Source organism: Solea solea, chromosome 19, assembly GCF_958295425.1.
Source record: "Solea solea chromosome 19, fSolSol10.1, whole genome shotgun sequence".
NCBI classification, from domain to species: domain Eukaryota; kingdom Metazoa; phylum Chordata; class Actinopteri; order Pleuronectiformes; family Soleidae; genus Solea; species Solea solea.
In genome coordinates, this window is record NC_081152.1 from 5942386 (window position 1) to 5970324 (window position 27939).

Consider the following 27939-nt stretch of genomic DNA (forward strand, 5'->3'; position numbering starts at 1 on the left):
GTGGCTTTAAGGTCATTTTTGAGGGGATTAACGAATAAAAGTGAAGACTGTTGAGTGAGTGACAGTGAGGTCAGGGAGCTGCTGCACTCCCCGACTTGCATGGGGAATGTGAGGGCCCTTGTTATTGATGTTATTATGATTTATTTTCTGCGAAAACATGTAAATCACGGTTATATTTCACTGGAAAAGTGGACACTTGACCTGTTGGTGTTGTACTATAGGAAAACTCAGCTAGTGAATCAGTGGCATTCAGCCTCCTGAGTCAATGAATATCATGGAAAATCAAACAGCTGTTCAGTCTGAATCAAAGTGCTCCAAAAACTCTAATTTGACCCACATGAAGTTTTCAGAAAGTGACATCGCTTTACAGCACCAAACAGCAGCCTTCCTTTTCACCAAGTTCACCGACAGAGAATGCTAATCATTTTCAACACCAGTGAGCATGTGTCATCACCATGATTGTTTTTTTTTTTATTGCAGAATTTGTTTTTAATAGACAAGTGCCAGACAACTCTTTATAAACACGGAGGGATGAGATCACTGCAAAGATTTTATGCTTGTCTCCATCACTATGAAGCTATTACAAGGACACTTGAATCATGACCTCCTTATTTAGAAACATCTCAGACAGAAATTAGATCTCGGGGATAAGCATAGGTGTAAATCCAGGGCAAGTTATTTCTAAATCTTGAACTTGGTGCGGAAAACTCCCAGCTCTGTGCCAGGCAACATCTTGTGTCTCGTAACCCGTCTATGCATTCCTTATTGTCATTTTCAAACATGACATTCTCCAAAACTTCCAACAGCCGAGGGAGACGTGCTTCTCATAAACCGTGTGAGGGTCAGCCTGAGCACGAATACTCAAGACAACCAAAGCTGTGATCATTACGAGATCTCACACTCCGTTCTATTCTCACTACTCCTGCGCGTTCTCTGTGATCATCGTACGCAGGGGGCCGAAATGTGCCCATTAAAGTGTGAGCTGTAAAACAAACAGAATGAGGTGCAGAGAGGACATGGAAGTGGCTCCAGATCCAGATGAATGACTCGTGTTACAAAGAGACACAGTAGCAATAGATCACTGGGTCACCTGCCTGATCTTGAAAGACTGAAATTAACTCAAGTTATGTAGGACAGTCCCATTTTTGAAATGAACTTATCCCTCCATAAATGCTCTTGTGATTTTAATCTGTGGTCAAGTCTTCAAACATCAAAGCTCCAGGTTTCACTGCAGATCTTAGCCAAATAATGGATTTAATGGTTAAAGAAATTGCATTCATTTTTAAACTAATTTTAGGATCCTGGAGCAGGAATGTACTGATACGCTTAATTAACAATCTTTAAGGGAAAAAAAATTGACTTTTACTGTATGTAACATGTAGGATTAACATCCTTCACATTAAACTCTATATGAGGCAAAAGTAAAAGACTTCCTCCTGCAATAACATTGAACGATATTTTATTTGCTCTCCACTTGGTGAACGTTTTCTCTGCTACAACAAGGTTTCTGTAATTGATACAAATCTGAGAATTCAACAGAGGACCATGAATGTAGTAACATTTGTATCTTCTGCAAATTCATGATGACATATGCAGGATAATCCATAAACACGACTTAGACTCATAAACAAGGCAAAAACTGACCTAACTTACATATGAAAAACTTAAAATTGAGTTATTGCTGGACCTACAGCAAGATAAAAAAGTAGTATACTCAGAAATAAAAGGTAGTTGGGATCAGTTACATTACATAGTGGTGCAAGACTTTTAAAAATAACTTCAAAGGCCATTTCTAAGAACACTGAACATATTTCTTTTAAACATCTGAAGATGGTGCTGTTAATTATTTATGATTTGTGCTCTAAACTATTCTCCAGACTAGCAACAGTTAACCAAATCCATCATGAACAACCATGAGTACATAGAGTAAATGCTGCCATCTGCTGGACAGAATTATAGACCTTATACATAACACATGAACATTGAAGGTTGTGGTTAAGAGCATCCGATTTGTTTGAAAACAAAAACAAAACTTAATTCAATTGTATTAGAGGCCTGAAATGCAGCTGCAGTTGTACAAAAATGTTATGGTTTTATTTTTGTTTCTGAGAACCAGGTGTTTTTGTACTAATCACAGGATAATCACAATGTTTTTATACAGTCATTTAATAAGTTTTGTTTTTACTTACAGATGAATTTCCTTAAAAAGAATTTACTCACTTTAAACATTTAAAACTCACAACTGTAAACTTGTGAGTGATCATAAGTCATGATTGTGCTTAACAATTAAAAGTATATGGATGGATCACACTCTATTTTACCTATGATTGTTTCTTTTCAGGAAACTCCTTAGCTAAGGATTTGCAAATGAATCAGAAATTAATTTTACATTTTTAAAAAGTGACATTTGTCACTCTGAATTGAATCCCCTCATGTGAAGGATGTGGCCTGACGCCCTGACTATGTGCCTTTGACATGTTAATGATTCAGTTTACACAATTTAACGATGAATTCTCATGTGAATACAGTCGTTTAAGTCCCAATAACAACTCCAATATCATGTCCATTCACACTTAAACTCAACACCTAGTTTCCCCTGAAACTTTGATATAACACACAAATATAATGACTCACACAACGCAAAATCAATCAAATTTTTGTTGTAAATTTTCCGGGTTCATTTAACACTGCCAGTATGGTTTGTGAATAATTTAGAGAATACTTAAGAGATGAGGGAACATTGAAGTACATGACTGGTGAAGCAGGTGGTCGAGGTGGAGACGAGAACAAGCTATGATCGCTTTTTTCTGCTTTCTAAATTTTTAAAGTTGGCTGGTCTGAACTTCATCTCTGCAAATTCAATCGAGTGTTCGTGGCCCTTCCAGTGGAACCAGTTGATCCCCTGTGGAAAGAAAGAGCACAAATCAGAGGAAAAGAAACTTTTCTCCCTATAATTCACAGACACGGAGCAAATTCCACGATACAAATCTGAGTTGGAATAAGTAGAAATAAATACAATTTTCTATTGAAAAATGAGTAAAATTGTGATTTACAAGAAACACTAAGATGTCCTGTAGGGTCTTAAATAACAAGAAAATTTAATGACAAAGTTATGGGACGATACTACTTTTTTGTGTGCGATACTGATACCACAAAGTCCGATGCAGTCAACTGTCTAATCAATATTGTTCTCCCAAAAAAGAAGAAAAACAGCCCAAACATGACTCAACTAAAATGCTTTTGCTGATTTTTATTTACATTTTTACAGTCTGTGCATAGTGAAGCATGCGATATATAGGATTTTTGGATTGTTTCGGATTTTACATTCTTTTTTTTACATTTTTATCTGTCCGATATCCGATCCAGTGATTTTGACCAGTATCGGACCGACCATGAGGAATTGGCAGAAGGCAGAACCTCTGATGAAGAAGAATTAGTGATCATCTGTGGTACTTTGACCCTACAAACTACACAACTTGAATAAAAGTGTAAAATATTGACATTTAGTGGGACTAAATGACTAAATAAACTCATACACAGGTTATTTCTTTTGATGATGAAATGGAAAAGTGTGAACTGTACATACCTTGCTGTGGCTGCTGTCACCGTATTTCCCCATGAGGTTGACGCGGTGACAGTTTTTGTACCAAAAAGCACCTTTGTAGGACAGGGCGCAGTTGGTGACAGCGATATCGTTATCGTTGTCAAAGGTGGAGAACGGTCGACCCTGGTGGTAAGTCAAGGAGTCACCTGATAAAGACAGGAACTAATCAGTGAAGCTCGCCAGCTGATTACTGACACACGTGAGATCAATTCAACACTACCCTGCTGGATTATCTAAAGCATTCATTAAAAACCCATGGACATTTTGAGGCTTAGGTGTTAAAGGGTTAAGCAAAACAAATGTCAAACTATACCTTTATATTAAGTAAGAATGCATATACAACACTGACTTTACTTGAATACATTAACAAGGTTGTTTGTGATTGATATTCTTCCCTGTTTGGTACAAAAAGCTGCTGCTTTTCATGTCTTCAGTCGATGACTTATGTTTCAGCATTTATTCCCCAAGTCTTTTTCCATTACACTTTGTTTAAAATGTAAACTTTTACACTGTAGCTATACCTTTGGCCTTTTCTTTCAGTGTTTCTGCCATTTTATTTTAATTTGCAAACTGAAAACTTAAGATATCAACAAGTAGGATGTAAACTCACTGATTTAAAGTGATACCTACCTGCTGTTCCACTGTATGCTCCGACGTAGAGTTTATATCGTGTTCTTGGCTCTGCAATCGTGATCTTGTCGTACTGAGCGTAGACCGACTTGCCCTTGTCCCTCATGTCCACTCGTAGCTCGTAATGACCAGAGGAGGTGATTTTGTGGAGGTTTGAGAGACCTGAACACACATGGAATAAAAAGTATTAGTTTAATAAGTCATAGTTTTAGTTCACAAGTTGTTCGCCAACTTAAAATTATACATTTATAAAAGGAAAAAGTAATGTAACATTTATGGAGATTATGTGTTTTATTTTATATTCTATTTTTCTTATCGTTTATGTCATTTTATTAAAGTGACATTTCATTAAGTAGTCTATAGCTTTTAATTCTATATAGCCAATTCAATCATTTCTTACGCTGAAGCAATTACTAGTTATTTGTTTTACTGTTGAAATGCTGAAAATGTTATCCATTTACTGTTTTAATTCTGTTGGTTTTTCCAGGAATCATGTTTATTTGTGTGATTGTTTTTTCCATATGTAAAAGATTCATTAAGTCTGTCTTTATTACCTAATTATTTGCCAAAAATGGTTTTAACACTGGGCTGAACACTTTTCTGCAGCAATTTGAATTCATCGACTTTAGAGTGTATATTTGGGCCATAAAAAGATTTAATGACTCTGAGTCAGTAGGGAGGGAGAGGGAGAAACACGTGGTAAAAAGACGAATGATCTTACCGAGCCAGAACTCATCATTCATGTTACCAAAGCCAGCAGTGTAGTTCTTCCAGTTCCTGTAGAATTCCAGCTTTCCACTCTGGCGTCGGAGGAAAACCTGAGGAAAAACTTTCGTAAGTGTCACATCGGCCTCACAACAACAACGAGATTCACAGCTGAGGTCACCGTGATGCTGTTTGTCATTAGGAAAACAGCTGTTGCGTAACCGGTGAGATTATATGTAATTAAATATGAAATAGGGTTTTATAATTGCTGTTAATTGGTTTCCAGCAGGTTGGGTTTAACTCACCATCCATCCGCCCCCATTTGTGGTCATGTCACAGTAAACCTGCAGTGGCTGAGCTTCTTCTCCACCCACATAGATGGTGTAAAGACCAGAAGTCGTCTCTCCGTTCAGTAATATCTGAGCACAGTCTCTGGGCCGTCTGAACAACTGTCCGACTGAAAAGCACATATTAAAAAGACATTATCCTTGAGACCTCAGAGGACACAGTTGCTTCATTTCATCCCTGAAACATAAGAAAAACACACATGGGACGATTGAATGTACAGAATTGTGAAAGAGCAAGAATGATGGAAAGGAAAGAACGCAGAAAATAACATTTTCTCCATCAGCAGCTGCTCAGCACAGATTATTTTTCACTCTCTCTGACTGGAGTATCATGTGAAATGAAAGAATGCACTGTTACATAACCACTCACAAAATATGAAGTACATGACTGACGTAAAAGCAGCAAGAACTGAGACTGACAATACTACAAATTAAAATCTCACGTTTGAAATGATCAGCCTTCACCTTTACATACTTAACAGTAAAGGTAAAGGGTTTTTGGCTGAAAATCTATTGCGTATCCCACTAGGTTACTCTGGTATACAGTCATCAAGACTGAGGAAGCCTCAGTTTATTATTGTTGAGGTGGAGCCACTTTTAATCAACGCGTAGTTAAGTCACAAGATAAAAGTGAGAGGTCAAGAGATGAGAAAAAGGGAGGGGAACCATTCAATTTTTATTGCTCTGCAGCTGAAATATGGAATATGGACTCATACCAATTTTTAGTTATGTTTTAATTTGAAATCCTGTTGGTATCTTTCCAAGAATAATGTATATTGGTTTGATTATATATTCGTATGTGAAAGATTTTTATCAGCCTTTACTTTGACCAGCAAAATATACATAACAGTAAAGTATTTATTTTACAGAAAATCTATTGCATATCGCACTGTGTTGCACTATTAGACATCATCGGTCATCATCACTGAGGAAGCCTCAGTTTACTGCTGCTGCTGCAGTATTGTTGAGGTGGAGCCACTTTTAATCAATGTGAACTTAAGTCACAAGATAAATGTCAGGGGTCAAGAGATGAGGAAAAAGGAAGGGGGAACAATTCAGTTCTTATTGTTCCGAGGGTGAAATATAGAATCATTTGAGCTCACTGAGGCCACGGGTATTTTAGGAGTAATCTGCGTCTGAGAATATGACTAACGAGAGGTAACAATGGTGAGAAGTAGACCAAGGGTGTTTTTATAAGACTGATGACGAGGTGAAACTGAAAGTGAGTGCACTCATGGAACCCTTATTTCACAAGTCAGGAAATCCATGCAGGTAACTGCGTCATAATTTCCAAAGGTCTCTGTTTTCACCCGCTCAACTTGAACTGCGTGGACAAAATGCATATCTGCTGCTAAATTTAATTTTATCAGTTGTTTTTTTAAATACGGATGTACAGATTTATCATACAGAATATGTGCATAACTAGCTGTTGATGTAGTAAAGCAAAAAGTAAATGTGTGTGTATCCATGCTTACTGGTTGTGAAGACAGTGGTTGCATGTCGACTCTTCTCTGGTCCAGCGATGGCCCGAAGCCTCACACTGTATTCTGTAGAACCGGTTAGCTGAGCCATGCTGTAAGAGGAGGCCGTCGGGCTTAGCACCACTTCCTGAATTCACAGACACAGCAGTTATGCAGTGCAGGACCATTTTAACAATATAATAAACAGATCATGGAGGGTTGACTGCATTAACTAATACAAATAAGCTGAACCCAGAAAGAAAATAATCCAAACATATAAATTGTACTTGATCCTCAGGGTGATTAGTTATAAGTATATGTTTTCAGCTCAGCTGATGATGGGATGAACGTACCCTGAATTTACCATCAGCAGAGTAGAAGGTGAGTGTGTAACCAGTGACAGCGGCGTGTGGAGGTTTCCATGTGAGAGTAGCACTGTCAGTTTGAATGTCAGTGGCTGTCAGATCACGAGGAGGGTCCACATCTGCAAATACCAAAATCACACTGCAGATTTAAAATCAAGTGATAATGTTTAATGTTTATTTATTACTATGACAAACCTATTCAACAGATCTATGTGCTCTCTTTTAGCTCTGTTATTTACCTGGAATAATCTGGTATTTTTTAGGGTAGAAAAGGTAAAAAAAATACAAAAAAACAAAAAACAATATTGCAAACATAATTAAGTAAAATTAAACATCAATGATTTTTGACACATTTATGTTTTGTCTGACTAAGTAGATGTTTTTTATTTAACTTTCATTTAACTTTAATTTTATAGTTAGTATTTGTCCAAAAACAGCTGCAAGTGTGACAGAAAACTAAGTTTAATAAAGCCAAAGCAGCTGCAGATTCAGATGACAACTGTTTGCAATGCTTTGTCTCTTTGTACAAAACACTTTCACTCAATCATTACATCGGTTATTTCAAAAATGAACATTTTAAAGTACACAAATCCTGATTCTGGTGCTACAGTGTTTGCACACACCTGTGGTGAATTCAGTCAGAGCAGAGTCACTCTTCAGTGCTTGTTTCATAGCGTGAACTGCAACTGTGTAGTGGGTTCCTGGAGCCAGAGAACCCATCTCAAACTCCACCGTGTTTCCAGAAACATGCTCCACCACCGCCGACACTATGAGGCAAAGGAAGGGACACGTGCATCAGCTGATCCAGTCACATGATTCTCAAAGTAATGCAACCTTTGCTTCACCAAAACCAAAAGTTGCTTCTTAAGATTGCCGCTTTCATCAAGTGTTAATGAAAGTCAAACCAACATACAAAACAAAAGAACCAGAAAGACAAAAACCTCACCTGAATCAGTAGTGTATGTAATGACATAGCCATCAACAGTGGCCACAGATGGTTGCCACAGCAACAAGGCTGAAGTGTCGGTGACATTAAGTGCGATCAGACCCTGAGGTCTGTCCAAAGCTGGAAGACAAACAGGAACACCAAGGAAATTGCTTTAATTAAATTTTCTACGAAACGTCTCCAATGACAAGTTAGACTGACGCAGACATCACTGAGAATGTAAGACAAAAAGCAAACCTGTGGTTATAGTGTCAGTGCTGGCGTCACTTTCCTCCAGACCCTTCACAGCAGTGACAGTCACTTGGTAAGCCTTTCCAGGATTCATGTTGGGCAGTAAAGCCTCAAACACACTGCCGTCCACAGACACGGTCATGGGGCTTCCTGTGAGCAGCAGAATAAAGGTCCTGGTCTAAAAACATCACATTCAGCAGCGTGACAGAGAAAATAACTCTGGGATGCTTCTATTATGGTGACTGCGATCAGAGACAAGGGCTCACAGAGTTCAATCCAAGCAAACTTTATCATTTGTTGAACAAATACAGGATGTTAGTGAGCTCAGATTGCTAGTGTCTGTGTGTGCATCTATTTTTACACAAACATTGGGTCCTCACAACTGCTCATCTATGGCTGCAACAGTACAGAATGAACAGCCCCAGTTTCCAAACTCACAGACCCACAGACGGTGAGGTGTGTTTGTGATAAATCAGTGAGGGCTTAGGGCCATTCCACTATGATCATCAAGTGTGTGAGGGCCCTCGTGTGGCCGTCTTGAGCAATTTATAGCCATTTCCATTAGTTGTGTGTAGACTTTGCCTGAGTCCCACAGCATTGTACATCAATTATATGAGTCATGTCTTTTTACAGGTTGAACTTTCATTGCACTTTCCATAACTCTAGCTGTACTCTGGCTCCTATTCTGCTGCACACACCTATCTCTATGCAGAAATGCAATAACCTCAAAGTCTTACCTCCTTCATAGGGCACATAGGTGATACGGTAGCTATCCACAGAAGAGGACGACATGGACCAGTGAACTACGGCTGAAGAGTCAGTCACTTCAGAGAAGTGAAGTCCCCGTGGAGTGCTCAGGCCTGGCAGAGTGTAAATGCATACAGGAAAATGGGTAAAAACAAGGTAAAGTGATGAAATAAGACAGAAGGCAGCACCCTCAGTTTCTAATAGAGAAAGAGATGGAGCTAAACCTTAAACAGTTTGTAGTGTTTTCTTGTACCTGTCTGAGCAACCCCAGTGATAGGTTGGGAGCGATGGTCCAGACTGACACCATAAAGCTCGATTTCATACTCCGTGCCACTCATGAGTCCAGTTAAAACCTTGGTTCGTTCATCACCGCGGACGCTGTACTCTTGAGGATGGGACAATCTTTTGCTGTCTCTTATTTTTATCACAAATCTGTCAAACAGGTCTTCATCAGCCGCCCATGACAGACGGAAGCTGTCAGCAGTGAGGTCTGAGACAAAGAGATGCTCCACCTCCGGCTCTGCCTCTGTTTAGAAAAGGAAACAATGTTGTAGAGGGTGTTTGGCTTTTTTCCCCAGAAATACTTATCAGCTTTGGGGAAAGAGCCAAAGCAAAGATCAGTTTGGAAGAAGTCGGCAGTCAGAAAGGTTTCCAGCTGGCAGGATCTCAATCTGCCATGATCGGACATCTGTTAGTGAAGAGGAGTTAAAAATAGAGCAGGGGGCACACAGGCATATTCTTGGGAGAATTACAATAGAATTAAAACAGTGCTCATTTATGTGAGTTTGTTCATGTTCACTAAATGTGTTGGAACAATTTAAGCAAGTTCTGTTTGAGACAAAGTCTCCATGCGGTCTCAGCCTTGTGCATTCAGTGCATTCAAAGAAAAAGAAACGACTGAGATTAGAAGTTAAATCATTAGACATTTCATGCTCAGATTGTCGTTGATTTGTCAGTGTTTTCCTCCCTCAGATATTCTTGGTTATGTCTCTCCAATGGAGATTTTTAAACTTAATTGATAAGCCATCATAAAAAGGATGAAACTTCAAAAGACGTGCAATAATTAAACATCTGAAGGAAAACACACTTTAAAATATGAGCAAGCATAGATGTTTGTTTTCATATTTTAGAGGAATAAGAAAAACAAATGGCAACTCCACATCTCCTCCTACTGGTGGCAAACTGCATACCAAGATGGAAAAGAGTTAATTCTGGAAGAGAGACTTGTTAGGGTTAGGTAACAGTACAGCACTGAAGCGTCACCATGGAAACATGGCATTCATCAAAATCTGATAATACACAAGCCAAAATTGTTCTATAATGTTGAAAACTTAAATTGTATGAATAATATCTTATTGTAGACCAGCCAGGTTGTGATGGTGAAGCTTCAAATTCTATCAGGGTTTAATGATTTTACATAGACACACACACAGATGAACAGTAGTTGCACTTTTTAGTAAGACGATGGGCCTTGCAGTGCACTGTGATTTGTACCTGTCACAGCCACTGTAGTCAGAGGCCGAGAGAGAAGCCCCGACTCTGACACCCCAGTCAGCCTGACCTCATATCCTATTCCAGTGATGAGGCCCCAGATGTCCAGGTGACTTTGGTTTCCTGGCACAGTGAACTCCTGAGGTTCCAGTAGCCAGCCAGAGTCGGTTACTACTATGTGAAAATGGCTGAAACCCCCACTAGAGGGGGGTAAATCCTGCTGCTGCTGCTGCTGTTGCTGCTGCCTCACCTCCCACGACACCCGAAAGCCGTAGGGGGTCATGTTGGAAATAGTCAAGTTTTCCACTTTAGGCAAAGAGGCTGTCGGGGGTGAGGGGTTTTGTTTGTTTTGTGAAAGGGAACAGACGTGGGAAACGGAACAAGATTCCATTAGGAGCATAATGTGTGCAATGGTTGCAAAAGCAAATCATAGTTTGATTTTCCTGCGAGGTAAAATGCTTTAGAGACAGAACATTATAGTCACCCGATTAAAAAAACAAACATCCCCAGGATTTAGAGGCAACTGCACATTCAGGGCAAATTTGACATGCATCAGAGTGCTTGATATTCCTGCTACAGACTATTGAAAATAGATGCAACTTGTCATTACATGTTAAAGTTTTCTGAAGCGACATTTTAGATAAATGCTCTTCCAGACCATTAGAAGACAAAAGCTTCATGGATAAATATGAAGAAGAGTTTGTATAGAGCAGTAGGCAAAAGTCTGAAAACTATCAACTCGTATATTTTAATGTAGTGCTTAATAACATACTGCAAAAGCTTTGGCTTTAAACCCTAAGGATAACCTGATGTGTTCTGCTAACACTTGGGTGCTGAAGTGTCAACTTAGTGTGTAAAAGTTCTAATCGATCAGTCCTTTATCTCAGTTGTAATTCATTAAATTACATAAAATTAATCAATTTTAAATCTAAAATGTTAGGCTATATTGTGAAAGCCTTTCACAAAAGATGGGATAAGTTGTGCATGCTCAGCTACTCTTTCTACTCGTTAACTTCGGGAACAGTAAATTAGTTGTATGTGCCTGCTTGTGATGCAAGTTAAATGTTCTTTAAATGCATCTTAGAGTTTTGCTGTAAAAAGCTGCAACAAATTTAGAATATTCTGGTACATTTGCCGACAGCCTTAACAATGTTTTAAATTCTAAAATGATTAATACTGTAAAATACTTAATGTAATTGCATGCGAGTGACACACTCTTTTCATTAACAAATTCAAGTAATAGGAAATTGAAAGTATGAGTAAAATACATAGTACCTGTGATGGCGTGAGCTAACACAGAAGGAGTGTGGCGCCCATGAGAAATACCATACAGTTCAATGTCATAGCCTGTGGCATCCATCAGGTTAGGGACTGTAATGTTACGGATTTCACCAGGCAGTCTGAACTCCAGTGGATCAGACTGCTGCACGGAGTCACTGACCCGGATAACAAATTCATCAAAATGGCCTGACACAGTGCTCCAGGACACACTGAGATTATGTGGACTCATAGATGAAGCACCTATAGGCCCCAACTGTGGGACATCCTCTGAATAAAAGACAGAACATGTAGCTTTTCAGTTATGCTTTAACGCAACAATGTGTTTTGGTGCATGCAGTGTCAAGGCAAACATGTGATGCGATACCTGTTGTAGCTACAGCAAATAGGGGCTGTGTGTTCTGGCCACCAGAGCTGGCGTACAGCTTTATGTTGTAGCTAGTGCTCGCTTTGAGCCCGGCCATGACTGTGGCGCGCACGTCTCCTGGTAGAGCGCGCCCCATCGCCTGCGAGGGCAAAGCAGACTCTCTGACTTCTACAATAAAGTTATCAAACTCCGTTTCTCGTGTTCGCCATGACAGATAGAATCTGTCTGAGGTAATGTTAGAAACAACTAGCCTGGACAAATCAGGCTCTTCAGCTACAAGAGAGAGAGAAATATAGAATAAAATCATTTAGAGCAAGAGAAAGCATGTATTAGTCTCTTTTTAGAAATTTGTTGTAAACATGCAAGCCGAACTTTAACTTTATAATAAAGCATATGTTGAAAGTAATTTTACATAGCCCTATTTAGTTTAAGACTCATAATAAAGACAAACAGAATCAAAATACCTGTTGATGCAACAATACTGACAGCACTTGTTCGAGATCCCTTGTATGTCCCATAGAGGTAGGCTATGTAATCAGTGTTGGGCCTGAGCCCTGTGACATCGTGGGACTTTACATTGTGGGATATGTTATATTCCACTGACTCCATCAGCCAGTCAGAATCAATAATCTCCAGGATAAAACCATCAAACTCTCCTTCAGAGCTGTTCCAGAAGACTGAAAAGCTCTCTGATGTTAAGTTTGACAGATATAGTTTGCCAACCACTGGCTCATTCACTAAAGAGAGAAACCATCGTTAGATTTTCATCAAAACCAAGTTGAACAACACAAGTCTGACTTAAAATAGAAAATGTGTTAGTTTAAAATGTGTAGTTTGATTCATCTAATGAAACTGTGTATAGCGTTACAGAAAACTCACCACCATCACTTTGCAGTCCCTGATAGTTTGACTGGCTTAATAAGAGACATAATACATAGGTTTTGAATAAAATGCATATAGTAAGTCTACCATCGTTACTAATGCAGCAATTACATCTAATTGTTTTCTTAACGGAAAAACAAATTGAGTCTTTTTGGTGAATAGCAAAAAAATATTGGCCTGCAAGTGTGGATTAAAAAAGTGAAAATGTGGTTAAAAAATAAATATAATATAATATAAATCATGCATAAGCAGCAGGGTTTGATTACGTACAGAATCAATTCTGCATAATATTAGAGCAGAGAAGTGCCTAACAGAGTAGGACTGCCACAGAAAGTTCAAGTAAATACAAGTTGTTGTTTTTTTACATGCTATAACTACAGTCAAATACATGCAAGCAGGCAAAAGAAACTTTAGGCAAACAGGTTTGCATTACAGTTAACTGCTAATTAAAGTATTAGCATTTTACCTTAAAAAGGACAAGACGTTTTAATCATTTGCCACCTAGTAGTTCAAAAGGAAATGAGATTTACTTTGAGGCTGTGTGAAAATAAACTTTTATCTGGAAGGACAAAACTAAGCTACCTCAGTTTCATTCACACAAACTGACAGAACTCAAATGCCACTAAACTACACAAACTGTGAGCACTTTACTGTACACACCCATGGGCAAATGATCCTTCAAGGTTAATCAATCAAACACACCGAATGACGGTTGATGGGATGAAATGAGATGGTCGGTTGCACTGTCACTGTGTGACAGACAGGGGAGGGTGTAAGTTATTGCTTTGCTTTTGCAATCATTGCAGCACATCAGCATCAAACCTGACCACGATGCAGGGGATGGTAGAGGGTGGAGGGTTGGGGTAGGAGCTTCATGCATTTTGGTACAGTAACTGGGATGAAGGCAGCAGTCCGGGGTAAGAATGAACATTTGAGGGGGCGTCTGCTTGGCTACAGTGATGAGACAGGCACACATCACCCTGCCCCTCTCTCAGCTAGACAGAAACAGTGGCTGGAGGGTAGAGAATGGTTCACGGCATGTTGGTTAAGATGAAGCAGTACAGTACACTGTGGCTGGAGTGTTGAACAGTGATGACAAAACAGGAATTAGAGTTGTTATGTTGTTCTCAGGTCATGCAGCGAGGTGCCGGTGCTCCACTGTGAGCAGCAGAGTCATGTCTGTGTCTGCTTCACATATGAACTGAAACAAACAAATCAGTAGAAGGAAAGGAAGGTCAAAGAGTTAAGAAGACAAAACTCTGCAACAAGGTAAGTTGCAGGTACCTGTGGTGGCTTCAATGTACACAGGTTCAAGGACGGAGCCCTGATACATTCCAAACAGGCCAACCATGTAGCTGGTGTTGGGATTCAGCCCAGAGATTCCCAGGCTTAAAGCATCTCCAGACAGTGTGAGGTTCTGGCTCTCTACGAAATTGTCCAGGTTTGTTACCTCAATAACAAAGCCGTCAAATTCCCCACCCATGGGGCTCCAGGACGCAGTGAAGCTGTCCCATGTAAAGTCAGAGATGGTGAAGTTCACCACCTCCGGCTTCAACTCCCCTGCTAGATAAACAGATCAGAGTGAGGTCAACATATGGACAAAAAATATTACGATAGCATAACGTTTCAAGGCACATTGGTCATATATACAATAGAATATTAGGGCCCCACTAAGAAAATAAATCATAATTTGCAAAATTTCAAGACTTGAGTTTTTAATTTAATTTCTTAAAATTAATTACTAAAATTAAGCCTTTATTCTCAAAATATGATTCAAACTTTGAATGATAAACTTTCCAATAAAGTTATTTTTTATTTTTTTATATATTTTTCTTACAGCATGACAACCGAAATCCTTGAGATATTAAATCTCAAAATCTCTGTCTTAGTTTTATGGCCATAACAGTCGATTGTAAATATGAGTCAGATGTTCAAGCAGAAGTAAATATGGAATCAGGTGATAGACTTGAACGACATAATCATCTGTGGGGGAAAAAAAATTGATGATATTTGCTTCATGTACCTGTAGTTGCAAAATCTTTGAGAGGCAAGGATGGCTTTCCCTCCACCAGCCCTTGTAATGTAATATTATATTGTGTAGAGGGAGATAAACCCTCTATTTCAGCCTTCCTCACACTTCCTGGTAATGTGGCCACATGGGCTTGTGTCTCCTCTGTTGGAGAACTCGCCACCAAAAAGCTTTCAAATGACTCGTCGGGCGCCGACCAAGCCAAGCTTACATTAGTGGAGGAAACGTTTGTGACTGTGAGGTTCTCCAGTACATCCAGGTTTGGGCTTTCAGGCTGAGGCTCAGAGCTCATCACTGTACTTTCAGAAGTGGAAGGCGCCTCAGTGTTTACAGGACGAAGGGTAACCGGGGTTAGTACTGTGTCATTATCCAGAGCAGATTGCGGGGATGTAGTGGCATCTTTGATGCTCAGCATAAGTACGTCTTGTGAGGTAGGCATGGGCGCTATGAGTGAATAAAAGCAGGTTAAAGTACAAGTGTGTTACTGGCTCTGCTGATGGGTGAATAAGAAACAACCTGTCAAGAAAAAACTGAGTTAAAATAAGACAGAAAATTAAATATCTACAGACAAAACCTTTGAACTTCTCGTTGTTCTTAATCTCAACTTTTCCAGGAGCAGTTTATATCATCAAGCAACAGCTGAGTCATTAACAACACCTTGAATCAGTGTTATTAATATTTGAAGGTTCTGAGTAGTCCACCGCAGTGGAGATACACAGTTATCTTCAAAGGGATGAAAAAGCCATGCACAGCCATTTTGTTTCTGCTGGGCTACAGAAAGAATGTTGAATCACTTGTTTGACATGCGAGTTATTTATGGTGTAATTTCCTACAACTGATAAGAGAGATCACTTGATTGTGCAAATGGGAATGATACAAAGAATATCTGGGATGGAATTGTTGGTAACAAGGCTTCCAGAGAGCCAAATGGATGCATTTCTATGTTCAAATGCAGAAAGCAATCAGGGCAGCCAGTACACTGTGACCCATTGCACCCAATGGTGATAATGGCTCGGGGAGAAAACTTTTCCCACTGTAGACTTCTTCATGTTATGAATTCTGTAAGCAACATTTGCAGCACTGAAGCCTCAGAAGATAAAGGATGAGATGATGAGTTTTTGGTGAAAATAAAATCACCTACTTCTGGGTTTGTCTGTCATGCTAAAGCAGAAATTACTTATAAATAGAGATGTTTTGATATCATTTTTCTTCTCCAATACCAATAGTGATACCTGAATTTTGTGTATTTGCCAATATCAACTCCAATACCAGCCTATTTAAAAAGATACCTACTTTAATTATGTATTTCAACAGCTGTTTGTACTTACCCTGTATGAGAGTGATGACTACACCATTAGCATAAGCTTTATCCGGAAGAAACTTAGTAAGCTTAAAGACTTTGTAACGGATCAGTGCATAAACTCTGGCATTTTCTGCAGTGACAAAGGTATTGCCAATATTGGTATCAGTATCAGAACATCTCTACTAATAAAAAGATTTATGATAGGAAATCCTAATGATTAAACTAGCAGCATGCAAATCATAACACTAATCTAAGAAACTGCCTGGCCTCTATTAAACAAATATATCAGCTGAAATGAGGAAGGTATTAACACCAAGACAAATTGTCTCAGTCTAAAAAAGAAGCTTATACCTGTGACTGCAACAGCTTCAAGTATCGCAGATCTCTGGCTACTTGTAATTCCATAAAGTTTTATCTGATACTCTGTCGATGCTGTCAGGCCTCTGATTCTAGAGCCAGTGGCATCTGCAGGAAGCTGGACCTCTCCCACATCCCTTAATCGCAGAGTGTCTTTATATTCTACTGCCAAGCTATCATAAAGGCTGTGAGCGTTTAGTCTCCACGAGAGTTCAAATCCATCAGATGTGACGCCTGAAACGGTCAGCAATCCAAGCTCATCCTCCTCAGGCTCCATCCCAGAGAACTGGGACTCAGAGGTTTCTAAATTCACAAAGCTAATGAAATTGTCCTCCGAGCCTGTGGAAGTCGTTAGCTCATGGTCGTCTGTGTCAGCTAAATAAAATGTGAATGAGGCTAAAAGAAAAAAAAAGAGGTACAAATCAAGAAAGTATCATTTAGGTGGAGGTGCATGTCATTTTCTTTGGGTTTGTTGGATGGATTTTAGCAACACAACTGATGACTAAACTCCTGCCCTATTATGTTGTTCTAGACAGTTGATGAAATAACTGTAAAGAATTGCTAGGCTGGTTGACTGCAACTCTTAATTTTACTGCTCACAGAGACTCTTTTTCCCTGCTCTGCAAGTACCTTACAAAAAATAAAACTGATCTGGTGATAAAAGAAATTAAGTCTTATATTTATGAACAAAGGATTATGGTCTCTGTGAGAAACACAATGTTTCCTGTGGCTGCTTCACAGTAAAAATTACTCTGTGTCACCATTTGGAGACTTTTAAAGTGACACAATGTAGGATTTCAACCTTCAAATGATGTCTGGTGTTACATCAATTTACAACAGGGTGAATGGCACCTCTGTCAAAGCTGTGATGGATGCTGTGTATTTTGGATGAAAGTTATTATTTCGCTCTCACTTTAAAGGCACATTGTGATGAAATTGCAGTATTGTGGTTCTCAACCCACCTGTGTTTGCAGCCAGGGTGACAGGTGCGCTCTTCTTGTGTCCCCTCTCTGCGGTCAGTGTGACAGTGTAGCTCATTCCAGGAGTGAGGCTGGACATGACATAGCTCGTGGCTGTGGATGGGATCTCTACCTCCTCCAGCTGGCCATCTCCGGACACATATACCAGCCTGTAACCAGTGAACTTGGCCCAAGGTTTCTGCCACCTCAGAGCAACAGAGGTCTCCGTGGACTCCGTTCCCTCAAGCTCTCTGGGAGGATCGATGTCTTACAGACGAGACAAGAATGAGATAAAGCAGCGTAATTTAAATTTTTACTCATTTTGCAAGGTGAACACAACTCATAAATCACTTTCAAACTTATGAACTTCATTTCGTCACTTCAGTTGGACTTCTGTTTGTTTATAGAGGGTGTGAAAGACAAGTGTTTGGACAGCTGCTCGGCTGCGTCTCTCACCAGTTTCTGCATTTGTAGTTGCTGGGAGGCTCTCTCTCTCATTCTTCATGGCGGTCACACCGATCCCATACTCCGTTCCTGGGTTAAGCCCTGCCATACAGAGACAAAAAGACATTTTTGATGTTGACTGGTTCAAGCTTGTGGGGGTCTTTACTTTATAGTTACTGACTCTTACCAGTGATAGTAGCTTTTGTGGTGCCTCCTGGTCCTTGTGGGAACACTTCCTCACCATGAGTTGCTCCAGAGATTGGACTGTATTTCACTCGATAGCTGCCAACATCTGCCTGACTATTGGTCCACTCCAGAGTAATGCTGGTGTCTGTCTGGGTCACGGCCTGCAGGTGCTTGGGTGCATCTAGGGCTAAAATAAACATATTTATATATATTTATATAGCACACAAGTGTGCAGCATGAAAATAGATACTGTATCAAACTATCACTAAATGAATATACATATTTTTTAACTCAATATAATAGCACATATTGCAATACTGCATGGCTTCAGTGTAGTTTGTTTTACTAGTATTTACATAGAATTTAAGAATGTTGGTTGACCATGTTAGATCATATGTTATATGTATTTTTTTGGAAAGGTGTAATCATTTTCTTGAGCAGCTGGATATTGTGGTTCTTAGCCAATTCTGCTCAAACAAAAATGAACTGCAAACTTGACCCTAAGAATTAGGGTCATAATTGTTCCTCTCATTTGTTTTCATATTCATAAATCATAACAGTGGCACGCAGGGCCATAAGGGCTGGGTTATATTAGGTTATCAGTAACTGTGATTTAGTAGGATTCTTTGATAGTTGAACATTTAAAAAAGAAAAAAAAGAATAAAAAAATAATAATAAAATAAAGACCCTAGATTTAGCCTATTCACCACATTCTGAAAATAAATTATGTGTGTAATGGGAACCATACATACAAAGTATATGCAGCTTTGCCATCACAAGCCTACCTGTGATGAATGTGGTGGTGACAGGGTCACTGGTGACATCTCTGCTGCTTGAGGTGAGGGACACTGTGTATTCAGTGTCCGGCTTCAGACCATCAATGCTGTACTGCTTGTCAGGAGGGGAAATCACTGCTCTGACTTTGTCCAAGGGGTCGGAGGTGGGCCCGTAAAACATAGTGACACTGTCCACAGGAGCAACTGGCTGAGACCAGCTCACCAGTGCTGAGGAGTCTGTCACATCCTTCACTTCCACTTGAGGAGGGCCGTCAATCTCTGGGAGAAAGTTTACGTAAGAGTGGTGGTCAACAGGGGTTAAAAATATTTGCAGGGAAAAAATCTGTATGAGAAACGATGCCCCCTCCATTAGCTAATAGATGGAGATGACATTATTGAGAGAAAATGTCCAACTTGCTGTAAAAATTACAAACAGCTCAATATGGTTGACGCAAATCCATTTGAGTGTGAGAAGGAGCAATAAACCAATGTGATTGAGTTTACGTAGATGGCTGCATACCCAGATGTCACTCTGTGGGCAAACATGAGCAAGCTGAATTTGATTCAAGCAGCCAAAGGGGAGCTAGTAGATCAAAGACCAGACGGACTGTTGCCACATTTTGGACCATCTGTCGGGAATTAATTATGCATGAAGGGAGACCCAGCAGGAGGGCATTGCATATTAAAGATATCATCTGTGTAGGAATAATTTAGACTTAGTCTCTATATACTGTATGTGTGATTTCTGGATACTGTATCAAAGGAAAAGAAAAGACTCTGAGACCTAACATTAGCACCCCTGCAAAGTTGTTTTTGTTCATTTGTTCTCATATAAAACTCAACTTGGCTCTGCTGGCTCTCTCTGTGCCATTCTGTGACAAACCTCCTGTGTTTACATGTGGAGGAAACATCCTTTCTCAATGTTTTGGAGCAGTGCTAAAAAGACCTCGGGGAGGACAAGGTTTAGCCTTACTTCTATCATTCATTTCTGGGACCTGTGTCTAGTTACAGCTTATACAAATAGATTACATCAGAAATGAAATGGAGCGATACCCGAGGAGTCCATGGACACAGACTTGTAAACTAAATGGCTTTTCCATGCACAGTGATGACTGGCCTGCAAAAGTGACTGCACGAGGAACTGGGGGATATTTACAACAGAATGTATGGAGTGACAGTAAAGGTTTCAGTGAGCAGAGGACAGGAGCTAAGAACAAGATTTAGTGTAAGAGTTACAACATGGTCATGCTAGGCTGAAATTCAATTTGTTTGAGTTATTACTCTTAACTGACAATCTGTTAGATGGGACTGCAGATAGCCAGCTGGTACTTATTGTTGTTACTCTTCATTAAGGAATTTCACTCGGTGACATTATTGTATTTTATTACTGTGTTAAAGTGATGTGAAGATTATTGTACAGCGTAAAACTCACTGGTAGTGACTGTTTTGGATGTTTGTGGTCCTCTTGTGTTGTTCTTGATGATGCTGATGGAGACCTCATACTCTTGCCCTGGTCCAAGGCCAGACTGAAGAAACTGGTTCTGAGAGGACGGCAGGACGCTCACAACTTTTCCATTCTCTTCTTTCTGCATGGATACATGCAAAAACATTGAGTCAGTGCATCCATGCAAACAATCACATAAAATGTTTTTGTCTTAATTTCACCAAAACCAGTTCCACCCATGCAATATTTTTCAAACCACCCCAAAGATATTTGGTTTGGACTCTCCTGACTACAGAATCATGTTTTAACAACAAACATGAAATTCTTTTCCAACACACTCTAATTCAACAATCCAAATAGGTCGACTACATATCCTAAACTCTTCAACTATTCATTATTATTGAGCTTAAAATCATCTTTGGAGAATCATTTTAAGGGATGCATACATGTATATGTTTGGGTTCAGCTATTATAAATTGGTATGGTTCAAAAACTGTAAAAACAATCATATCACCAACAGAAGTAGAGTCTTTGCTACTGACTGAATAAAGATCTGAGCATATAAGTCACGTGTCACCATACTAAGTATTTAAAGTATTTTGATATGTTTGTTAACTTTGATTCTACAATTGGACATATCTACATGAGAATGAGTGAAAACCACATCACTATTCTTACTGATATGTAGTGAAGTACATCATATTAATTGCCCATCAAGTTTGGAGGTCAGGGAAGTACAAGTTCCAGAATGATTAAGGAAACCTCCCTGGTGTATAGGCAACTTTTTGATTGAAGACGTACCTATAGATCTATGATTTCCAGACACCAAGGCAACTTTAATGGTTAGTGGTGAGATAAATCCATGTTTCGCTGACACTTTCAAAGCTTGTAAATTCCTCCCCCCCAGTCCATAAAATTCTCAGCAAGCCTTCAAAAGTGATGTGCAGACTGACCGTGTTGCGGAAATAGATCTCCCAGCCATCAAAGGAGATGTCCAGCTGGTCCCACATTACCTCAACTGAGGTCTCTCTGACAGATTTGAATCTTACACCCTGTGGCTGTGGTAGAGCTGGAATGATGGAAACAAAATTAATGAAAACATTTATCCACATTTTGCCAAAGGAACTAGCTAACACGGGGGCTGTGGGGTACCTGTAGCCACCCTCGCACTGACAGGGATACTCCTCTTGTTGCTCAGAACGGCGTAGACACTGATGATATACTCAATGCCAGGTTCAAGCTCATTGACAGTGGCGGACGTTTTGTCTCCAGACACAGTGATTTCCTGGAGAAGACCACCAGGAATGGTGGGCACAAACGTCACAAGGTATTCTGTCACCAACATCTCATTCTTCCAGGACAGGTCCACTGTGTCAGTTGTGACCTCGTCAACAGTAAGGTCCTTTGGAGGAGACACTGGAAGAATGGGAAAAAAGAAAAATTCTCATAACCACCAGATGTCACACACCAGCGAGCTGATGCAAACTCCAGTGTCACATCTGGCTGTGGTGTGAGGAACTGCAAAATAAATTGACCAAAGTGCAGAAAATGGCAACACATTATGGTGACAGCCTCTTTTTTTAAATTCACTAAAATAGTTTCTTGGAATGAATGGTGGGTACATTGAGGGGAGAGGAAATTGCATCACTTTGGATTTGCTTTTATTGAACAAGTAGAAACGGTCAGGAAACTGTAAAGCAAACTTTTTTTGCACCACGCTTGAACAGAGGCTCTTACCTCTGGAGCAGTCCTCGCCGATGTATCCCTCATCACACATGCACTGACCATTCACACATCGGCCTTTGTCGTCGCAGTTGTTGAGGCAGCTCAGCTCTGCACAGCTCTCTCCTTCATATCCACTCTCACAAGCGCACCTCCCTTTGATGCAGCGCCCCCTGTTGTTGCAGTTGTCTGGACAGGCGTGCACAGAGCAGTCATCTCCCGAGTAGCTTTCCTGACAGACGCACTTGCCATCTACACAGTGACCTCTGGCCAGGCAGTCGTTGGGACAAGCTTTGTGACTGCAGTCCTCTCCTGTGACACCTTCGTCACAAACACACTGCCCATCGATGCAGCGGCCACGGTTTTGGCAGTTGTTAGGGCAGCTCAGTTCACCACAGTCGTCACCTTTGAAGCCTGCATGACATACGCAACGTCCGTCAATGCACTCGCCACGGCCGTAGCAGTCTGAGGTGCAGGACTTGATGCTGCAGTCCTCCCCAGCGTAGCCTTCCTCACAGACACACTGGCCATTAACACAGCGCCCTCTATGCTGACAGTTGTTGGGACAGGAAAGCTCAGAGCAATCATCGCCCTGGAAACCAACATCACATGCACACTGTCCATTTATGCACTGGCCTCTGTTGTTACAGTTGTTTTGACACACTAACTGGCTGCAGTCTTCACCTTGGTAGCCTTCGTTACATAAACACATTCCATGTACACACGAACCTCTGTCGTTACAGTCGTTGAGGCAAGTGAGGTGAGAACAGTCCTCTCCGCTGTAGCCAGCAGTGCAGACACACTGTCCATCAACACAGAAACCATTACTATGGCAGTTATTGGGACAGGTGCGATCTCCGCAGTCCTCCCCAGTGAAGCCCTCATCACAGTAGCAGGTGCCATTCACACAGCGCCCACGGTCATAGCAGTCTTTGGGACAGATGAGCTCAGAGCAGTCAGTACCTGTCCAGGGGACGTCACACACGCAGTCTCCATCATCACAACGGCCACGGCCTCTGCAGTTGTTGAGGCAGTTGGTCTCGGAGCAGTCTTCCCCAAAGAAACCATCCGAGCAGGCGCAAAGACCGCCCACACAACGGCCATGGACTCCACAGTTCACAGGGCAGTCGTCGAGTGTGCAGTTCTCTCCAGAGAAACCCTGGAAGCACTCACACTTTCCGTCCACGCAGCGTCCTCGGTCCTGGCAGTTGCTAGGACAGTTGGGCTCAGAGCAGTTGGGTCCCCTCCAACCAGGCTCACATACACAGCCACAGGTGTCACCACTGTAGTTTCCGTGACCATTGCAGTAAGGTTTTGTGACCACCTCACCTTTGATTAAAAAAAAAAAAAAAAAAAAAAAAAAAAGACTAATATTAGTTTCACATTCTATTGATCAAAGTTAAAAGTTTGAATATCATCTCTACAGCCATGGAAGTACACAGATAGTAGGCCTCTAGCCATTTGTTTACTATTATTTGTTGAAGCATCATCTAAAAGTGTGTAACAATTCAAACAAATTGCATTCAAGTTGTATTGTCTACGAGACAACAGTGAAGTATAAGATTTGCCACTGTACATTTTTTCAATTAACTCTTATTCGGGGGTGACCCTATTTCACTTGAGCCGACGTGTGCTGAAATGTCTGTGCACGCCACTGTCTATGAGAGTGGATTTGATCATTTCTTTCAACACCTCGATCTCTTTTCTAAGCGCAATCAACTTGATCATTCTTATGGAAGTCAGACTTTACATACATAGTGCCAAATACAAAGCAACAGCCAGTTAGCTTTGCACAGTGACTGGAAAATACAGAGAGAAACAGCTTCTCTGGCTCTGTTCTAAGGGAAATCAAATCCACCGACAAACATCTCGAGAGATCCCACACTAGCAAGTGTTGTCATACATACTTTGAAAAGCAAAAAGCTGTATTTATATAGGAGGCTGTGTGGGGGATTCATTCTTTGTTTGACAGCCATTTCTTTCTTTTTTTCCTTTTCTTACAACATGAATACAAATAAGTTTATTTCCCAAAACTTAAAATTACTCATTTTAGAGTATCATTCAGACATAGCTTATTTTGGCAACTGCAAGGCAAGGTTTATTACTCTAAGTGATATAACAGCAACTACATACGTTGTACTTTGAGCCAAATCAAGACCCATTCAGATTCATTGAAGTGGTCTCTACTGCACGAGGGTGAAAAATACACCACCACATTTGATTCCAAAGACCTTCACAAGAGATGGATGGAGCAGATGTGCTTTGTACTGGGACTTGTGGGTCTTTTAAATGGAACACGTTTCAATGCAAATTATGGATATATATAATGGATTATTTCAATAATGGTGTTATGTACAAATATGACGAATCACACCCACCTGTAACCTGTGCACTGCAGCAACCTCCGCCACTGCCACACTGATCCCTCAGAGATGAAACAACACCTTCAAGCAACTCCAGCCGGATCAGCAGTTCCTTCAGGCCGGGCAGGTCTTCATTACAGCCGCAGGCTTGCCGAGGTATATTGATTCGATGGGTAAAAACGATCTGGCTCTCGCCATCAACAGTATGCTCAGTGTGGTGATGGCCCGATGAGGCTGGTGCGTCTCTGGGATGGAGAGGTGTGCTCTCTGGTGTGTCCAGGTCCACTGAGCAAAGGGCACTGGCCGGAACATTGATGTTATAGACGTGGTTGAAAACCACAGGTTGGTCTGCACTGGGGAGGGTGACGTTCTGTCCTTTGGAGGGTGTCAGAGCCTGTCGCCGATGACGTAGGATTTTCTTCACAATACCACCGTTTGATAAGCAGAGCAGAGCAGTGAGGAGGAGGCAGCCCAGAAAGCCTCTCACATCCATGGTGTCGGGATGTGGATTTAGTAAAAATAAATATCAATTTGACCTCTGACTTAAGACCAATACTAATCAATGGTGAGGGTTCTGGAAAATAGACAGAAAACAAGCAATTAGACAAACATAACTTTATTGTAACATTTAATGCTTGAAATTCAACATGTAGCAAATCATACTTCACAACAAAACATGAAAACATTTTATATTTGCAGATCCATAATATAATGATTACAAATGATTATGGTCAAATCTCTTAAAGCTGCATTGCCTACATTTAAATATAAACATGTGCATTTCCCCACAAAATGCAGTTGGGAATAAAGAGAACTGTCAATGTGTTTGTCTGTGTATTTCTTTACATCCAGTAATGAGTACTCATGCTTTTGCCCTCTACCTTCCCTGCCTTCTTAATTCACTTACCTTTTGTACTTCAAAGTATAAAAAAAACGTAAAAAATATTGAAATCATGGCTAGAATGTGTTGAACAAGCGAATCGTTTTCATGTATAAATTGTTCAAATTGACCTTTAAAATGTAGGCCATGTTTATGTCTGTATTTCTTTACATTCACATTCTTCACACCCTGATTTCTCCATTCCAACATGGTCAGACTGTGCCACCCTCCAAATTCTTCCTGAACCTGCCATTTGAGATAAAACAGACACGACAGAATAGAAGATAGTGAAGCATAACGTTGAACCCAGCAATTTCTAAATACATAATTTGTCTGCTTTTTCTTCTTGGGATTTTAGGTTTTATAAAAAGTAAAAAAGAAACAGACTTAACACAGACTCTATTCACTGCTACATATGTTTTACATTTATCACATGTAGAGTTAATCAGGGTGACGGAGCACATGTACTGCAATTTAAGAAAGGGATTTAATACTAAGGAATTCACAGTTGTGTTGGCACATCAACTTCTGCCACACTATGGCCACACAAATTAAGTCCACCAATGTCCCCTATTTACACTTTGTATAATGTGAAAATAATGTGAAAACGGATAAAAACAAATTGCCCCATAGATACAATCCTTCTACAACCCATTAACTGCTCAGATGACTTCATCAGCTGGACATAAATAACACTATAATATGTGGGAGACAAAGTAGAACTAATGACAACCATCCACGGCGTGGGAAAGCATTCATGGATGACTTGTCCTCAGTTTCCAGAGGATCTGAGTATTAGAATTAACTGTATTATTTTAAATTAAAATAATACAATACAAAGGAGTTGAGTGGAGTGACTACACTGTCTGACACTGTTATCAATACAGAACTGCTTATAACAGAAAGCTGCAGTGCATAAATGGAAGTTTACTGTATTTACTCATCACCTATACTTCAAAACATCCGGCTCACCTCAGTATCTAATGTTAAACATCTCATCCTCACACAGGCAGCAAATGACATGACGGCGTCCCCATCACATCTATAGTTTGCATCTTGTACATTTATCACTTGACACAGGATGTTTCCCCTGGTGCACATGCTTGTCTGCTGCCATGATGTCTGGGAGGGATAAAACCCTGTCAGTGATAGATTTATGGATTTGGTCCAGATTTTTCTTCTTTTTTTTGTGCTCTGTAACTCCCAACAGTGCTCACACGTGCAACCACAAGAAAAAACTATTTAACAGTATACATAAAAAGCAGGTGGTGCACTTTCTCATGACATCACCTGGAAAATTGTAATTCATACAATGAATGCTGATACGCCACTGTCAGAAAGGAAAAAAAGTTCAATACAAGTTTATTTTTCCTCTTACTCCACTTAATACTTAAGTTTTTAACGACATAATTTCACTGCAAATACTGCAATTAAGAGATACTTAATTCTTGTCAGGTGGGAAAAGTCTCACGCCCTGTCCATTCTCTACATCAAAAGAGTCATCTGTCAGTTTTCGATTGAAATTATTTTCAGTCAAACTATAAATACTGTGCTTTGTATTTGACGTCTGTTACAGTGTGCGTTCCTGCATGTACAGTATGTCTTTTACAAATGTATACAGCATGTATGCATGTTTAATTTTCCTGGTAGCCAAAGAACGACTTTTTATTTATGTGAGTGGTGACGCACTGACGGTGTTTACATCCATATCCAAGTTATATTTGTAACTCTGAAATTGTGTTTGAATGTAATTACACCCAAAATGTGTTTCATATATATGGAGCTGCACGGTGCAGTGAACAGCAGCAGCTGTGTTGTGTTTGGTGTGTGTTGATGAAAGACCATTATGTTTACTTATTCGACAATGGTTTAAATGTTTAAGTTAAACAGTTACGCAATACAGCGCTAATATAGTGAATGTAGTTCTATATTGTCGGTCTGCAGTGTAACTATCAACTGTTGACAGCTCAAGCCTGGGTGTATTCCCTTTTGTTTCAATTAAGAATTGTTTGGATTAAGAAATGCTAAAGGTTTGCACAGCATTTGTGTGAAAACCACCACATCAGACTCAACAGACCATAACTTTATAAACAGAATGTTTCCTTCATGTCATCAGGAAATCTGCAGGTCTTATGCAGATCAAACGGATGATTTGTGGATGTTGTCCTTAATTTCCTCTGTGTCTTTCCCCAAAGTCCCTTTAAAAGAATTGTGAGTACAAAGGCAAAACCCTCTCATCAATCCTTTTTCCCCATTATTGTCCTGACCTTTGACTGCAACTCTGACCTGACCTTTCTCTCAAGTGCCCTTTACCAACACTTACACACCTTCTCCAGTAATATGTTAAGGCACATAATAACCCTAAGCTAAAGTTACACATCTGGTGAGTGCCAGGATTACTGCAGGTCATGGCTGCTGCAGCA

At 40.1% G+C, this 27939-nt stretch overlaps 1 protein-coding gene across 1 annotated transcript in view; it reads right to left on the reverse strand.

The window, feature by feature from the left end:
• Positions 1-454: 454 nt before the first annotated feature.
• tnca (tenascin Ca) overlaps positions 455-27939 on the reverse strand; it is a 49721-nt gene continuing 22236 nt past the window's right edge. Inside the window, exons 4-31 of the mRNA XM_058616834.1 lie at positions 24652-25210; positions 22289-23602; positions 21704-21967; positions 21505-21620; positions 20540-20693; positions 19117-19386; positions 18333-18518; positions 18158-18247; positions 17705-17968; positions 16737-17138; positions 15077-15526; positions 14338-14616; positions 12636-12908; positions 12172-12444; positions 11802-12074; positions 10530-10847; positions 9289-9561; positions 9026-9148; positions 8295-8438; positions 8058-8177; positions 7735-7878; positions 7100-7230; positions 6762-6894; positions 5245-5396; positions 4956-5052; positions 4235-4396; positions 3587-3750; positions 455-2902 (exon numbers count right to left, since the gene is read on the reverse strand). Coding sequence (XP_058472817.1) covers positions 2792-2902; positions 3587-3750; positions 4235-4396; positions 4956-5052; positions 5245-5396; positions 6762-6894; positions 7100-7230; positions 7735-7878; positions 8058-8177; positions 8295-8438; positions 9026-9148; positions 9289-9561; positions 10530-10847; positions 11802-12074; positions 12172-12444; positions 12636-12908; positions 14338-14616; positions 15077-15526; positions 16737-17138; positions 17705-17968; positions 18158-18247; positions 18333-18518; positions 19117-19386; positions 20540-20693; positions 21505-21620; positions 21704-21967; positions 22289-23602; positions 24652-25129 — 7158 coding nt within the window. The 5' untranslated portion in view covers positions 25130-25210 and the 3' untranslated portion in view covers positions 455-2791. The remainder of the gene's footprint in view (positions 2903-3586; positions 3751-4234; positions 4397-4955; positions 5053-5244; positions 5397-6761; positions 6895-7099; positions 7231-7734; positions 7879-8057; positions 8178-8294; positions 8439-9025; positions 9149-9288; positions 9562-10529; positions 10848-11801; positions 12075-12171; positions 12445-12635; positions 12909-14337; positions 14617-15076; positions 15527-16736; positions 17139-17704; positions 17969-18157; positions 18248-18332; positions 18519-19116; positions 19387-20539; positions 20694-21504; positions 21621-21703; positions 21968-22288; positions 23603-24651; positions 25211-27939) is intronic.